The sequence below is a fragment of the Tauraco erythrolophus genome, chromosome Z (genome assembly GCF_009769465.1).
Source record: "Tauraco erythrolophus isolate bTauEry1 chromosome Z, bTauEry1.pri, whole genome shotgun sequence".
NCBI classification, from domain to species: Eukaryota; Metazoa; Chordata; class Aves; order Musophagiformes; family Musophagidae; genus Tauraco; species Tauraco erythrolophus.
This window is the reverse complement of record NC_141496.1, coordinates 4,823,218-4,840,991: the sequence shown is the minus strand read 5'-3', so window position 1 is coordinate 4,840,991 and position 17,774 is coordinate 4,823,218. Positions and strand designations below refer to the sequence as shown.

The 17,774-nt window shown below is 44.6% G+C and overlaps 1 protein-coding gene across 2 annotated transcripts in view; it reads left to right on the top strand.

The window, feature by feature from the left end:
* The window catches only part of LOC104372972 (urea transporter 2), a 100,592-nt gene extending 83,251 nt beyond the window's left edge, over nt 1-17,341 (top strand). The window contains exons 2-9 of one of the 2 annotated variants that reach the window (XM_086628678.1): nt 5,798-5,998; nt 8,311-8,500; nt 8,968-9,096; nt 11,358-11,550; nt 12,401-12,548; nt 14,307-14,441; nt 15,595-15,644; nt 17,072-17,341. In XM_086628678.1, the coding sequence (XP_086484804.1) occupies nt 5,798-5,998; nt 8,311-8,500; nt 8,968-9,096; nt 11,358-11,550; nt 12,401-12,548; nt 14,307-14,441; nt 15,595-15,644; nt 17,072-17,341 (1,316 nt within the window). Of the gene's footprint in view, nt 1-5,797; nt 5,999-8,310; nt 8,501-8,967; nt 9,097-11,357; nt 11,551-12,400; nt 12,549-14,306; nt 14,442-15,594; nt 15,645-17,071 lie in introns of those variants that run through there. The other variant, XM_009978780.1, reaches the window with a different exon arrangement.
* The last annotated feature ends 433 nt before the right edge of the window (nt 17,342-17,774 follow it).

Here is a 17,774-nt window from a genome sequence, read left to right as displayed (position 1 = left end):
CTCTATTTGTTTTCCCTTCTGGTTTTATAACTGAAACCATATGCAAGAAAACAGGATTTTTGTATCTTAAAATATCTACCTGGTCTGACTATTTTTATTATTAAAAAAACCAGTTAGCATTTTGAAAATTCTTCATGTATTACACACTTAGTTCAAACATGAACGTGTCCTTGTTTGATACCTCAGTCAGCAACAGATTTCCCGAATGACCTTGGGATAGCCAATTAGCTGAAATTCATCACCCCTCTCCCTGCATATATGCAGTGCAGCTGTGTGCATCTGAGCTGTCTGTCTTTCCCGTTACAGACTGCAAATGCAACAGAGTTTAGGACATGATTCATCTGTGTAGGATGGGAGGGGATGAATCATGGCCTAGGTCCATATATTGACCAGCTCTTCTATGGAAGTCAAGGCAAGCTGCTCAGATACGGACACTCACACTGGAGTTCCCCATGGTTAGTCTCATAAGCCACATCCTACCCTATCTGTGCCACTAAAGGGATGAGACAGACCCCTCTGAAAGGAAATCCATCCCATGCCAAGAACGAAGTCTGACACACCTGGATGTGTCATCACAACTACCCAGAGTTGGTACTGATCAGTCCACGTTGACCATAGAGAGGGCAAAAACTATAAGCCCTTAGAGGGAGTTAAGAGGAACAGTGCTCTACAAATATAATTCAGGAGACCCATGGTAAGGAAGTCAAACCCTCCTTCTCCACAGTTACATACACACACAATTATGTATATGCGTACAATCCATATAGAAATGGTACCAGCAGAACTTCTATCCAAGACACTAAGACAATCCATTAAATAAACTATGTGCCTCTATTTCGCAGATTGGGAGATACTGCTGCAACAGAGGGAAAAGAAGAAGCAGTCAAGAAAAGTATTGTCTTGGAGGAAAGTAAAGTATTGCGTTACGTACTGCACAGACTGGGAAAGGAAGACACAGAAAGACTCCAAGACCACATCGTAAAATCCAAGTATCTAAGTAAGGATGTAAGAGTCATATTTAGCCCCATAAGTTAAACTATCGTGATCACTAACTATTGTGTGATAGTAGTGTTTGTGCAGGTGTGACTGAGCAGCTCTGGAACGTGGCTTCATTTAATGCCTACGATAGGAAAGAAGTTCACTTGAGCATTTTTTCCTTCTGGTGAATTTCATTTTTTTATTTATTTTACTTTACAGTTCTGTGGCCAAGTGTTTTATACCTACTGTCTGCAATTGTGTTGCATTCAACCTCAGGGACTGTTCTGAAATGCCCAGCTTTGTTCATTTGTTTTCAGTGTCACGGGTTGAGCTTTGCTTGGTAAAGTCATTACAACTCACTCAAGCATTCTGTCACCACCCAAAAATTTGATGTACACTGTATTTCCTTTCTGTTTCTTCATGGTTTCTTTTGAGAGAAACGTGCTTTTAAAAACTGTTTCTTTTCAAGGCCCTCGCAAGGCCATGTCTCCCGAAGTCAACGCTTTTCTGATCACCTCTGTGCTTTCAGCACAGGGCAGGAAAGAGCAATTGTCCAGGCTTTTCTTCAGGTATCTTAGCATGAGGCTGAGCTCCCTACACAAACAGCAGCCCTGTAGAAAAGTTGGCTAAAGGGTTACGCATCACCCATCACTCCGGTCATGCACCATCCCACTGTTCACATGCCATTTGCATGGGGTTTTTTTTTCATTTTCTCTAGTAGCATAAGACAAAAAGAAAACCAGTGGTTACTCTGGGAGGCTTAGAAATACAAGGCTCTGTGCTATCAGTATCCTACACCTCAAAAGCAAGCTACAACAGCTGCATGGGAATGAGCAGGTCTAGAGAAGAGCCCTAACCACCAGGCATTACCCTGCAATCTGGTAAATGTTCATAAAAAGCAGGACAGCTCATTACCACACTCATGAACCAGTGTTTACTGACAAAAACCCCCTTTTCTCAGGGAATTCCTCATCAGCCTTAGGTGTTCCATAAGCTCTAATTAGCTAATTGTTCAAATGATTTCTCTGTTACTCGTGGAGCTTGTTCCACTGAGCACAAGCCTATTGACTGACAGGTGCTCGCTGCAAAGAAATTGTGTTTTCCAGGGTGGTACTCTCGCAGGGATCACTGTGCTGTGCCCGTCACAGTCCTCCAGGATCTTCTTTAGCTGTTGCAGCCCCTTGGGCTCCTTTGCTGTAAAGCCCCACGGTCTATCACTGCAGCAGTGTAGAGGATTTCAGCATCTCTTAAGCTGGAGAGGGACTTTTTACAAGGGCATGTAGTGACTTGACAAGGGGCAATGGCTTTAAACTGAAAGAGGGGAGATTTAGATTAGATATAAGGAAGAAATTCTTCACTCTGAGGGTGGTGAGGCAGTGGAACAGGTTGCCCAGAGAAGTTGTGGACGCCCCATCCCTGGAAGTGTTCAAGGCCAGGTTGGATGAGTCTTTGGGCAACCTGGTGTAGTGGAGGGTGTCCCTGCCCATGGCAGGGGGGTTGGAACTAGATGATCTTTGAGGTCCCTTCCAACCCAAACCATTCTATGATTCTATCTCCGTATCTCTTTTTTGCACTACTCCTTTCCCCAAAAGTTTGGCAATCCTTCAGCCATCTCCTCCAGCCATGTCCCAGATTGCTTTCCTATGGATGAGCATGCTCCCTTCCAAGCAGAGATTTAGTTCCCCTCTGATCCACGGCAAACAGGAATCATAGCAATAGACCCATATTTTTCTTAGCCCCAGAGCTTTGATGCCCTTCTTGATGCCAATTACAGGCTTGTCAGTGATTTAAAGCACTAGCCTGGGAGACCAGATCCCACTTCCATAAACTTCAAGGTTGACCTTGGCAAAATCTCTTAGGCTGGAATTTCTCTTGCCTGAAAATGGCACTCTAAAAGCTCCGTAACCAGGCTCCCTTTGCGGCCAGTGGCAAGAGAGAGACGGACACCCTTTTTTTCACGTTTCAGATAAGTATGTAAGAAAAGGGACATGAATCACTCTCTGGAGATACCAGCCTCTCTCTGTATTGACTGCAAAGGGCTCTCACATGACTACTTTGCACTTAACCCCTAACAGTCACATTATGTGAGCAAGGACAAGAATTTTAAAAATTTACAGGTCCCACATCTCAATTTCAGAGGGAACTGAGCACAGCAGTCTTGTAAATACAGGCTTTAGAAGCTCTGCAGTGATGTTTCTGCTTTGTAAAACCCAACAGTAATTTTTCCTGGTGAGATTTAAAATGAGTGTGAGATTTTCAGGTGCTGTGAAGACATAGACACAACCACTCAGCGTTTATTCTCCTTGCTGGCAAGAGCTGCACTCAGTTGCTGGTGGTGGATATTGTTCACAGCAAATGAGCCACTAACTTTTCTTTACTGGTGCATTCTTGAGATTTCAGGATCCTAAGAGATGCTCTAGTCTCCTTTATGTGGATCCACTGCAGATATCTTAGCCCACTTCCACTCTTGAAAGTCCTTGGAGAAGTCTTCTGGAAGGAACATGAACAAAGAAACAAAATAGGCAACATTTAATAGCTATCTCTGATACCAGCCACTTTTGCTAAATATTACTATTAAGCTCTGGAGGGAAAGCAACCTCTATGACAGCCAAGTGTTATCCTGGCATTGCACTGGAGTCTCTGCTTGGGCTGTTGACCTCAGACCCTGTGTCCCTCCCAGAAAATATGGGGTATTTGACTTAAGCATCCAAGTTAAGCTGTCAGTTGGAAAAACAGGAACTTTCAGAGGGCAGTCTGAGCTGAGATGCATTGACTTCCACCTGAGGGTGCCCAGAGCTAAACTGACTACCAGGAAGACCAGGGCAATTATGCGCCTTACACAGTCCAGAGTTTACGGGATGCATCCAGGCACAAATACCTGTTTTTCCAGTAAGACCTGGCCTCTTCCTACCTCAGAAGGATGCAAATTCCCAATATCTGACCACTGCAAATTCTCTCAGTCTAGAGGTCACATACCAGAAGAAAGAGGACTCCTGCTCATTGTTCCCTACATCAGTGTCCTCCTGGCTAGTCACAAGGAACTAGCCAAAAATGACAGTCACTAAGGCTGCCTTAAACCAAAACCAAGGATTGGCCTCAGCTTCTGGCCAGAATCAGATTACAAACAGAAAACAAAAACAAAAACAAAAAGGCAAAAACAAAAATAGGAGCAATAGACTCATCCCTTCCCTCTTCTTTTGCTCCTTGCTTGTTCCTGCACTAAGTGCAGCTGGGCAGAACCTGGGAATCTCCTTTCTCTCAACCCCATGAGACACTCATGAGTAAGGTTTTGGGGGTGTCTACTCCTTGCATAGGCACATTTGTTGCTCCAGACTCAATACTCTCCACAATCCTCCTCCCCATTAGGATCAGGCAAACTGAGCGGTGGTTAGGTTTAGCTTTTACAGCCACAGGTAAGAACATCGCTTGCCAGTAGATCCAGCCCCAGGGTGACGCTGGTACACGAAGGTCGTGACAAAGGCTCTTGCTGCCGTGGGGACGAGCTGCCGGCAGAGAGAGACAAAGCGCAGGGCAAGGAGCGCTGCGCAACGGGCTGCCGAGGGCGACGGCATCGAACGTCCTCTGATGCTCAGGGACGCTCCTACGAGGGCATTCAGAGCCACAGATATTTTTATCGTCTGCCTGTCGGTGTTCCTCTCGCGACACAGCCTTCCCTCTGGCCGGGCATCTCTTCCCAACCTCTCCTGCTGCTGCCGGGTGCTTTATCACCCACAGCCAGGCTGTTGGAGCTGCCGAAAAAACAGGCTCCCACCAGAAGGTGGTGCCCATATTCCACGAAACGGGGAGACGAGCCCTTCCCAGCGCGGTCCGCTTTTGGTCAACACGTTAGAAACCCAACCGCGCTGCCCCAAAATGATGGGAGCAAACCCGCGGGCCAGCTGCTGCCAGACTCCCTCAGAAAGCAGGGTGGGATTTTTGCAGATGTAACCTGCAGTGTAGCTCATCGGGGTGTGCTGCGGTGTATTTTCTCTTAAGGGTCTATATCTGAATGAACTTTTTAATGAACAGAGACCTGAGACTGTAATTAGAAGTTTATCAGACCTCTAATCTTGCCTGGATATTGACCTGCTAATTCAAGAGCACACAGCCCTGAACCAAGGTGCTTATCTTTATCTAATGTCACGCTCAGGTGCTGATTTCTGTGCTATACTTTGATGCTACCTCGGTTTGCTCTTGAAGGTCTATCAAAGGCAGATGTGGAATGAGGAGCATGGAAATACCATAGATTTGTTGTGATATACAAAGGCACCAGCTCAAAACATCAAAAGGGATACAGGCTTCAGCCTCTCCTCCAGTATTTTCTTGTCTCTTGCTGTTTGCTACTGTACTGGCAATTTGCATCACTTGCCTCCAGCTCACTGCTAGCCAAACATCAGCGGGCTCCCTCCTCCTGTGGCAGTAGCTATGCCTGGCTGAGCAGAACTGGTCAGCATGCAGATACCACCTGGTTACTTGGCAAAGGTTATGTCCCCTGTCCAGCCAGCAGCTTGTCACACACTGCATCAGAAGACAGAGTAAGGGTGGGATGCTGCAGGGCACCTACGTCACATTGCTCGTTCCCCCTGCATCTCTGTGCCACAGCTCCGTGACAGCAGTGGGTCATCACCTGGTCCTCATCCCCAAGAAGAGATTTCACTGCTCGAGACAGCAGAGCACACCACTCCCAGCAGTGGTTCAGGCAGGTCCCTTCTCCATGAAACATTCCATCTCTGAAAAAGAACATCACTACGAGACTCTAAAGTACAGCAGAAAGTTGCCAGGGCACAATCCAAAAGGTTTTCTAACACATGGGCTTTGTGATTTACAGTTACCTCTTCTCACCACCCAAAAGAGATGGAGCTTGGAGAGATCGTTGTGGCTGAACGACCTGGTGAGAGGCAGCTGTGTGCGGAGCAGAAGCCAAGAGCCCAGGACCTGCTAGGGAGAAGTGGAAATCGGATCCACCAAGTTTTTGGGTATCTCACAGGAGAAATGAAAGAATATGGAGAGTGGATGAAAAGTAAGCAGAGGGATGTGTTTGGGGCTCTCTGGCTAGGAAGAGCAAGCTGGGAACATCTGTGTTGCCAAAAACACTCTCAGTGCTGGGGCACAAGACAAGGGGCCATTTCACTCCCCTGAGGCAGAGCAGAGGCAACATGGTCTGAGCTCACTGCGAACTTCTGGCCTTTTAACCCAAATCATTTTGTCCTCAGGAAGAGGATCTCACTGCATCGACTTGCCATTTCCATGGCTGCAGGCATAATTCAGCACAGCCAAAAGACATCTTTTACACTTAATCTGTTACTTGTCATTGGCATCATGTTCCTTATAGCAGTGCCCAGAATCACACATCAGGGCTGGGAATTTAGTCTTGTTTGTAAGTGCTCTGGATCAGTGACCATCTCCTCGTTCACGTGTGGGCTGACATGGGGACTCAACTCTTGATTGTGTGGGCAAAGGCTCTTGTATTACCAGTCTCGGGGGAGCAAGAAGCACCATGGCAGTTATGCTGCTATAAAAAACAAAGTAAGTGTTATCTCAAAAGTTTACTGTCCAGACAGGAACAATACATGAGCAGATGGTCCACATTACCCAGAATTACTAAGGATTTGGGGATTTGAGTGGCTGTTTAAGACTGTGGGTCCTCTGTCAAGGATAGGTTCATTAGCAGTACAACTCCAGCAATGGGACAGAAATAAGAGATAGACATGTACAGCCAGGCTGTGCAGTGGCTATCGTCAGTGGAGGATGTGGGCTGAGATGCCTCCAAGTGGGGAGCTCAGCAGACTGTCAATGCGGTCCCCAGCCTTAGGGGATCGTCTCCTCTTGCTTTCTCTGTACTCCAGTGGCCCATGCTTGGTAGCCAGCTTTTGTTAATGTCCTGAAAATCTTTGGCCACTACCCACTGGTTATATTTGAATACTTCTAGTTAATACTTGTGTCTAAAACCTAAAGCATTGCTGATGTATTTCACAGCTCAACACCAAATATTAGTAACAATTGTTCCAGAACGGTCTGATGATTTTTCTCTAAGGAACTCATTTCTCCCTGGTTGGAACTGCCTGACTCCCCAGCAATGCACAGCCTGAAGGATGCTTGTGAAGCCATCCCTCAAGTTGTGCTCCAGCCTCTTGTGAGGGCTTTCCCAGGGATGCTGAAGAGATGCAGAGTGGTTTCCGGCCCTTCAGAGATCCTCTACTTAAGCTGCACTCACAAGAAAGCAAAACCTGAGCCTTGATTGCAAATACAAGACTGGGAGCGAGTAGGGGAGAGGGGAGTTTTTAGCAGTAAGTTGTTGCCCAGATTCAAAAAGTAGTCTAGCACTTTATGCTGTGTCTAATTAACAATCTAAAATAATTGAACTAATTTAAAATATTGAAGAGGATGAAAGCTGCATATGCATATTGCATGAACACACTGTACGTGTAAGCAGACCCTCTTTCAGATTTATTCTCCTTGCATCACGTTTAATAACACACAGCAGTACAGAAAGGGTTACGCCTTTCCCAGAAGCACAGCAGAAAAAGACCTGCAGCCAATTTGCAGTAGAAGAGCCAGCAGCAAAAGGTTATCGTGGTGCTACAAGACCTGCCTCTGCCCAGGGAGATCACTAGGAGCACGGCACATAGACGCCCTTGGACAGGCTGCCCTCAGCCCCACACACAACCCACCTCCCCTCTGCACCCACCTGAGGTACCTGAGCTTGGTGCCTGTTTGCTCTGTCCAGGCTCAGTGGTCTTCTCTACAGAGCAATGGCTCTTTTCCTTAGGAAATGCCTGAGTACAATCCAAGCTGTAATCACTATTCTCTTAATTTAGGTTCCTCGGTTCACAAAGTACTTTTTTAGACACCTTTGACAGTTTGACTCCACCCCCTGCATACAATGTACCTCCGTGTTCTGGGTCCCTAAAACAGCAAATGTTTCCTTTCGTATTTCCCTATCCATGAACAAACTAGTTTCAGTCTTTGCCTAGGTCCCTCTCTGCATCTGAATTATACGCCAAAAAGGGACTATCTCCTCATTAAATTTATAGCAGGATCTTAAGCAATCTACCACGCAAGAAAGACTACTCTTTGACCACCATAAATAAACCACTTTATAATTAATCCCTCCATGAACTTTATAGGAGTGCCCAGTCTGTCCCTATTAGCTTTTCAAGTGCCAGATGCAAAATATGCTCAGACAGCAATAAATCAGAGACTGGTTTTACGCTCCTGGTGATACATCATCTCTGTTCCATGGCCAGAAAGAAACTGTAGAGGTGAGTGTGCTTTGAGAAGGTCTTCTGAAATCACGCCTTATCACCAGTGTTCTCATTTTATCTCCTCCAGATAAGCCCCTAATGGTCCAGCTGGTGGACTGGATCTTGCGAGGGACCTCTCAGGTGATGTTTGTGAACAACCCTCTCAGCGGGCTGATCATTTTAGTGGGGCTTTTCATCCAGAGCCCCTGGGGGATGCTCATGGGCTGTACTGGAACGACCGTGTCGACATTAGCTGCGCTGGCCCTTGGTCAGGACAGGTAGGTGGTACCTCACGTCCAGGCACTTAATAAAAATTGGTTGTTGTGGTATCAGGAACCCGCTGATGGGTCATAGCTCCACATCTGAGTACGTTAGAGCAAGAAGACCAGCTTTCCTTATGGATGGTTTGGAAGCAGTCAGGTGAGGACAGAGCTGTGGTCCAGGAAGAGCTGGCCTGTTCCCATAGCCCGTTTTTTGTGAAATCAGACTGTCTCTCTCCAGTAGCCATTGTTACAGCCATGCAGGTCCTTTGAATCACAGGAACCCCCCTGAATCATCATCATTCAACGGTCCCCAAACTCTCTCCTTCCACACACCGGTGTCACTCACCTCACCACTTCTTCATCCTGTCCCTACACTCCTTTCACCAGGAGCAGGACACTTATAAATTGTGTTTCAGTGAGTCCCTGTGACAGGCCACCTGCAGCACAGCTTGCTACCTTGCTAACATTTCTTTCCATCACAGATCAGCCATTGCAGCTGGGCTGCATGGCTATAACGGGATCTTGGTGGGACTGCTCATGGCCGTCTTCTCCAAGAAAGGGGATTACTACTGGTGGCTTCTTCCTCCTGTGGCGGTTGTATCAATGGCCTGGTAAGTGCCAATTCTCCTCCTAGGGACAATTCTCTGACAATTAGGACTCCAGCTATATTAAACTCATTGGAAGTCCCCTCTGTCCAGTCCCCTACAACAGCATCTCCAGCCACGGTGGCGCTGGAAAGAAGCATTCATTGATGCACAAGAGCTTGTGAGGCAGGGTCGTGGGAGGCTGAGTACATAGACAACACTGATTATAACATGTGGACAAAGCAGCCCCACTTCTGCAAACGCCCCTCATCAGCAGGACTCATGTAGGGCAGATGTCGTCATGCCCAACACCGACACGCTTCTTCCTCATCCAGGCACTGAACCAACCTGGTGTTCTCCTCCGGGCTGGATTCAGTCTTCCTTCTCTCAGACATGCAACCAGTCATGAGCAAAATTAATTCCTACAAGAACCTATTTCACTGCTTTAACTGAGATTAATTGAAAAGTCATGTTTTAATCACTGTTAGTGATAAGATAAAAGTCATTGTTGCATTTTGCTGCTTTTAAAATCAGATATCTTTTCGTATTTTATTTCTTCAGACACTCTCAGTAAAGGTCATTTTGTAACAACCTCTCAAAACCCAGAACATATTGGTAGAATGTTTAGTTTGTCTTGTCTGTGAGAACTCCTTAAGGCCTTTTGTTCAAACTTTTCTTCGTTCTTTCAGTTCATATGACTCAAGGGTAGAGGCAAAAGACTTTAAGATTAGACATTTCAGTGATTTTTTCAATTGATACTCTGAATTTCATCTTTAGAAGTCAGCATTTCTTTAATTGTTTCCTTTTTTCTGACAAGATGCTTTGTATTTCAACACAGAAATTAGGACACCGTTTTCACCAAAACCCTGGGGTTTTTTCCTACAGCCACAAGCAAGGAAATCTGTAAACTGCTCCGTGAATCAAATTTGTCATAAAAAAAAAAATAGGCTTCATCTGAGATTATACAGGCAGAACAAAACATTTTTTTCCACTGATAATATCTACACAACAGGAAGCAAGATGTTGCTTTTGAAATGCCAAATAGTTTGTGTGGGTTTTTTTTTATTAGAACCAGCTTAATTGAGTCCTTCTAGGACTCAAATGCAGATTCTTGAAAAATTCAAGTCTTTAAATCAAATTTTTGTAAGCTGTGCGATATCCACTGCTACTTGGAGGCTGACCATAAGAGTTGCTTACCTCACTTATATCAAGAAAGGTCAGCTGGAAGCACCAGAACATAGCCCATTGCCATCAAGGACATGACCTGGCTTTTCATTCTCTTCCTCAAGCTTTCTGGGCTCCATAAAAAGCAGATATTATCTTGCCAATATCATACACAAAGGCATTCATGCAGGACACCCACTTCAAGCGGAAATAAGACAGTCTGCAAATGTCCTAAGGAAGGTCTGTCTTGTGACATTTATATCCTGATTTCCTGGTGAAGTATATATCCCATGTTCTACAGCCAAGAACTTTGGGAAAAGTCACAGAATCTCAAGGTTTGCATGCTTTTTAGTGTTCAGTCTTTAAATATTTTGAGGATGATCCCAAATAGTTTACGTACTAAATGTGCTCAGTCATGTTTCTTAAGAAGGAAGCTCAGTTTCCTGTCCTGAAGACTGACTCCTCATTCCTCTAAAATAGTGCCTAACATAGTAAATACTTTTCATCTTTCTTGATGGAATATTTTCCATCCTCTTTGATCACCTATTCTGCTTTATTTCTTTCCAGAACCATCTTCTGATATCCTTCAAACTATTTAAATAACAACAACAAAAACAAAAAAGTAAATTAGGTAATTTCCAACTCCCTCTTGCCTGCTCAAGAGGGCAGCTGGTTTAGACCATCCAAAGTTCTCCACAGATCTTCATGTGGCATTCCCAGAATTTGCTCTTCTGTTTCTTATTAGATTTTTCTGCTGAATAAGAAGCCAGATTACATTTCTCCATCCATGCCTAAATGTTGTACTGGACGCATTTCTTCACTGACCCCTGAGCTCAGCATAGCTAGCAGAGCATGTGCACACTAGCCAGCTGTCCTGAGAGAAGGGTTTGGAGTTTATACCATCCATGAATGGGTGTGATGATTGTTGCAAACAGACAAACAGCATTCTGCAACTATTCATCTGATGCAGATGACTATGTTACAGGTATCCACTACGTGATGTTTCCCAAAGAAATGGCATTGGTTTGCATTTATCAGAGCTCATGACCAATGTGGTAGGCTGTTTCACCACTATAGTTGGTATGAACAGGTTATGCTTACTTCTCTTCTTCTTCTGTTCTCAGTCCAATCCTGTCCAGTGCTTTGGGATCCATCTTCAGTAAATGGGACCTTCCTGTTCTCACTCTGCCCTTCAATGTTGCGGTGACTTTGTACTTGGCAGCCACAGGACACTATAACCCCTTCTTCCCTACAACCCTCATCAAGCCTGTAGCATCAGTGCCCAATATCACCTGGTCTGCAATCAAGGTGCCACTGGTAAGCTTCGCTCCAAAAGGTTGATGCTATTTCACTAAAAAGGTGAGCGTGAAGGCATTCAGCTCGGGGCAGCAATTTCACGTGGGTCAGAATGTCTATACGATACGTAGAGCCGGTAGCAATTCACAGAAATACATGGCTCCGTTCAGTCTTTAGAGGATAACGCCATAAAAGCCCCAGAGACAGTCCTGGCTGATCCAGCTAAAAGGGCTGAAGGAACAGAGGGGCTGAACCTTTACACGACCTAAAATTGGACTGCTTCAAAACACGTCTTGAGTGCTATCAATGCAGAAGCACATCTGGATATGCACTTCCACTGTCCAGATGTGGTTAAAAGAACATCTGTAAGATACTCAGTGACAATATGAAAAGACAGAGGAAACATCAGGATCCCAAAGGGATGGAAACTTGTTCATACCCAGTGCTCTCAGGTCTAGATCTAGCTCCCCAAAGCAGCATAAGGGTATCTGATATGCTTCATACAATATATAATAAACTCAAATCAACCAGGATCACCATAGTATTATTGCCTAAGAAGTTTATCATTTTTCTCCTTCACTAAAGTCACCTAAAAAACCCAAACAAACCCATAACTCAAAGTCCCAACTCCTCACCTCCCCACCCATATTATCATCTCAAAAGAAATAAAAGTCTATCTTGGACTGAGAAAGTTCAAACCAAACGGTGAACTAACTCTGATTCCACAGGCACGAGTGCCTATGTTTACCCATCTGTCCCACTCAGATCCGGGGTTGCTTCTGTCCTTTCTAACCAATAGCTTAGAGAAAATAACTGCTGTGTCCTCAGCACACAGACACAATAACATGCCCTTTTCTACTGGCTGCTGCAGCTCTTGCAATCCATTCCCGTTGGTGTTGGTCAAGTGTATGGTTGTGAAAACCCCTGGACTGGAGGCATCTTCCTTGTTGCTTTACTTGTCTCCTCCCCACTTATTTGTTTACATGCTGCAATTGGATCAACAGTGGGGATGTTTGCAGGTAAGAAATATTTATCAAAGTCATTTCTTTAACGAGGATATCTTGGCTCTAGCCATTATATGACTCTGTCCAGACCTCAGAGTTGCATGGGCTTGGATGTACTGGGGACAATATTCCCATTCTTTAAACCACCTCTAAATTTGGAAGAGCTTACTGAAGGTCACACAACATGGTGAAGGCAAGAACAGAAGCAGATTTTCTTTAAGCTTCGAATTGGTTATTAGATTTGTAGCTCAGGCAGGTGGTTTTTTCCACCTTGCTTAATCCTCGTGACATCAGATGTGATGAATCCCATGGAGATGATGAGACCTCTCAGCCTCTCAACACAAGAAGGACATGGACCTGTTGGAACGAGTCCAGAGCAGGGCCATCCAGATGATCTAGAGCTTGAGCACCTCTCTTATGAAGCCAGGCTGAGAGAGTTGGGGCTGTTCAGCCTGGAGAAGAGAAGGCTCCAGGGAGACTTCTAGCAGATTTCAATTAGATTTAAGAAGAAATTCTTCACTCTGAGGGTGGTGAGGCACTGGAACAGGTTGCCCAGAGAGGTTGTAGATGCCCCATCCCTGGAAGTGTTCAAGGCCAGGTTGGATGAGGCTTTGGGCAACCTGGTGTAGTAGAGGGTTTCCCTGCCCATGGCAGGGGGGTTGGAACTAGATGATCTTTGAGGTCCCTTCCAACCCTAACCATTGTATGATTCTATGATGATAAAGAAACCTAGAGAAATCGTTTCAGAATGGAGAGAAACAATCATAAATTAAGAGAGATGAATCTGACCCTTAAAGTTAGACAAGATTAATGTTATTTATGCAACCGATTGTGATAAAAAAATATAATGGAATAAGTGTAGTCTGAGACAAACACCTCGGGAAAGGCACAGTCATCCAAAGATAAGTTTTCTGTGCTCCGAAGCACTTTGTACAAGATGTGAGCAGCATTATATTTGTTTTTTAAAAATAAAACTCTCCACGATTTGTATGGTTAAGAGTATTTGAGAAGATTTTTACTGGTCTGACATTTAATCTAGAAGAGAAAGGTCACAGGAAAGTATCTAGGGATAAGTATGGCAATGAAACAGAAGACAAATGAGGACATTATAGCAGGAAATGTATTAATCTTGAGATTGACATCAAGGTGGTCTGTGCACTACATATTGTGGTCTTCCTTTTACTGGTATTCCTGAAGCCTCTGAGAAATCCTGCAGAAGTACCTATGAGGTCAGGTTTGGAGCAGACCCTCATCTCCCCATCCAGTGGAGAATTTCCACAGCAATGACTGAGTGGCCACATGTAGTATCTAGCAAAGGTCACTAGGAAGATACAGAAAACCCTCCTTACTCCCACAAAAGACACTCAGCTGTACCTCTGATATTCAAGATCAGCATACGTTTGAGGATTAAACAATTCATGTGTACACAGCTGTCTGCAAGAAAGACAACCAGCTGAGAAGGTCGTCCTGCACTCTGGCTGGATCCTCCATCTGTGGGACTAGCTACAACACAGTGCCTATGCAGGAAGTTTTGCCTGAAAGAAACCTTTGAGATTGGGCCAAATTCCAACCCTGGGGACATTATGAGAGCTCCAAAATAATAAGTTTCATTTTATTTCATCCTTTTTCTGCATGTGCATGTGATGCAAGTGTGAGCACAGTTAAATTTGTCTAGATGTCATAAGGGAGAGACGATGGATTCCCAGCAAGCGACGGGTCTTCCTGAAGATACCTCTCATACCTGACCTCACAGCCTTGCCTTTTGTCTTGCAGCACTGAGCATTGCATCACCATTTGACAGCGTCTACCTTGGCTTACACAATTACAACTGCGCACTTGCATGTATTGCCATTGGGGGCATGTTCTATGCCCTGACCTGGCAGACTCATTTGCTGTCACTTGCCTGTGGTAAGTATCGTTTGCATAAAGGGGAGACTAAAATTTATGCAATCAGACAGAATATGAGTAGTACAGGTTCAGAGTCAATCACCAGTCTGTTGAAAAAACAGGTACTACGAGGGAGCTGTTTCTGTGATGGCATCAAAGTTGAGCTTGGATGTGCAAGCTCTAAGCGCAGAGAGAAGGGACTTTTGTCCCCGATAACAGAAAAATGACTTGAAAGGGTGGGAATACTGTTTGTGAAAGGCACAAGCTATGCCATGAGCAGAAGTTTAAAGAATTAGCAACTCAACAGATTTGTAGAAGCAGCCTTTTCGTAAATACATATATCATTAGAGGAAGCATGTCGTAAGAAGAGAGATGTTGCACAAGGTCAGTTTGAAACCCATCTACCCAACGACCCCATCTCCAACAGCAGCCAAAGCCAGAGACTATGGGAAGAGTTTAAGAAAAGAAAAATCCCATTTAAGAAATTCCTCTGATGCTCAAGAGGCGTTGAGCAATGTGGTGTAGTGGAGGGTGTCCCTGGCCATGGCAGGGGGTTTGGAGCTAGATGATCTTTGAGGTCCCTTCCAATCCTAACCATTCTATGATTCTGTGATCCACCCAGCCTCCTACCGTTTGCATTTCAGCAGTTTTCTGTCCTGAGCACAGTTTCTGGATGGCTCAGTAGCTTTTCCTTCCTTGACTTTGTCCTTGGGTTCCTGACCTTAGCTCCTGTTTTGCCACCTCTGACATGCTGGGTTGAGGAGGCCAACTGCTAACTGCTTGTGGTTGGAAGCCACAGGACAAAGAATTTCTGCAGTCCCGCACTGGTGGAGAATTTCTGCAATCCCCCACTGCATACCGGTCTAGTTGTGCCAATTAAGAAGAAATTAAAGATAAAAGAAATACCACCATGACTTGCTCTTGACAAAACCGTGTTCTTCATTCACTATCCATCTCTATAGAGAGCAGACAGGACCAAATGTAGTCCATACAGCCCTATGCATCTTTGGGGCGTTTTAGCTAATTGTTGAACATTAATCCTCACATCAGGTAGCTGGGAGGATATTTCACTGTGCGCTTGGACAATATTACTATGTCTGATAAATATTTTTTTTTTTTTTGAGATGAATGATATTTCCTTCATCTTGTTCTGTTTTCGGTTTTCTTTTCTCAGCACTATTTTGTGCATATTCGGGAGCAGCTCTTGCTAATGCCCTGTCTGTGGTAAGTTTGAGGGGCTTTTAATGGGTTTTTTTGTTTGTTTCTTTTAACTGTATTCTGATTTGTTACAGTACAATGTTAAGAAAATTCCTCAAAATTTCTCGATGTCAGCTTTGACAGCACTGAAATGAGAATGCTGCAGCCAATGGCAGGTCTTGTACAGGTTCTCTGTCAGTTCAACTGTGCACTTGCACGCTCTGCAGCTGATAATAACATCCCAAAGACCTTTGGAGCATGTGATCCACAGCGGGATTGTGCACATATATGTGAATTCCAGCAACAATGTATGCTTTGACATGCAGCACTTAGTTGTAGGCAATAGTGTTGAAAAATTCCCAACAGCCTAAATTTTTTCTTGTTTCTTCCAAGATCTTCCTCCCACCCTACTCACAGATATTATTTAAGTTTGATCTGGATATGAGAACTGAAATGTAGGGGAGACTATTCTCTTAATCACAAAATTGTTCTATCTGGACAGATCAAGAAAGAGGTGAACCCAGAAATGTCAAGCTTTGTTTCTTCTTTACGATGTGAGAGATTAAAGCAAACGTATATTTTAATAAAATTGATTTAGTAACTTAAAGGAAAAAAAAAGTTAGAACTAGCAGCTTCATGCATTAAATATATTCATCTGGCATCCACTCAGTACTGTGTAGGTCCCTGCAGATGGGTTTCTTTGTTAAGCACACCTGCTCTTGGCATGCATCAGAAAAAAAAAAAAGAATATTTATTTGTTCTCCTTGTGATCCTGGTTTTGGCAGACCCTAAGTCAGGTCAAGAGGTGGTGTTACAGAGCAGGACGGAGGGTTGATGCAATGCTGGTAACACATTGGCACTGAGGACAGTGAACATGTGCGAATAGTACTCTCGTTACATGACATTTTATAGGACAGAGAGTGTGGGATTCAGCTTATTTATTAGAGAATTTAAATATCTACATGTGAGCTGGGTATCTTGGCTTTCATTACAGTCAGCAGAGCTCTGGAGCCTGATTCAGCTGCGTCAATATTGGTGACAAGTGCCAGTTTAGCCAACAGCTGCATCTCCAAAAGGACTGCGGTCTCCAACGTTGGCTGCCTTACGTAGCCTCATATATTTCTGATAGAATAGATCCCTCTCCATGAGGTATCTGAACCAACATTTGGTAGCAGAGGAGCAACCCAGTCCTCTCGCAACCAGCAGGAATGCAGGTCACACATAGCCCTCGCCACGTAAGCTCCTGCTTCTGGCCATCCTCCTCTGAATCTGAGTGGGGATCCCGTATGGGGATGCTCGGGAAGGCATGTCCTGTGCCACACTGTCCTCAGGGAAAGTGTAGGCTCTCCCAGCTTCTCAAATGCAAGAGTTTAGCAGCAGGTAGAAGTTAGCAAGAGGAACATGTGAAAAGAGGTATCGAAATGCACCTGTCTCTCTGTCCTTCCCCTTCCCAGCTTGGGCTGCCAGTCTGCACCTGGCCTTTCTGCTTCTCCGCGCTTCTCTTTTTGCTGATAAATTCCGACAACCCAGCCATCTACAAAATCCCCCTCTGCAAAGTCACCTGCCCAGAAGCCAACCGGATCTACTACCTGAGGATGAAGAGACGAGCATCAGAGAGCAGGAGAGAAGAGCAGAAACAAAAGGAGCAGAAACCCTCTGGCGACTCAAGAATAAGCACAGGAGGCACCCCTCTGTGCACCCCCAAAAACCGCCACGCCTACTGATTTCAATTGTCCGTGATTTACAGTTTTGGAGCAGTTTCTCAGATGCTAGCCAAGCACATCGTAGCCACAAGCACCACCTTTGGCAGTGGTCTGCAGGCTGGGGATTTGGCTCTGGAGAAAACACGATTTGCCCTTGAGCTGAGCTTTCCAAAAAGCACTCAAGCAACAGAATAATGGCTGCCTTGTCAATCCACATGCTGTTAACTCGAAAGTCACCTCTTGTAGATAATAATTGCAAGAATAAGCAGAAGAACATTAACGCTGACAAGAGGCTGTGTTTAATTTCAGATATGTAATTTAACAAAATAAATATGCTAAGAAGGACTTGGTATCTCATAATAATAAACAATGTAAGAACTACGTCAAGAGCTGCACTTCAAATTAAGAACACATATATTTGAAAGTGGAATAAACAGTGATCTCTTCTTTTCTT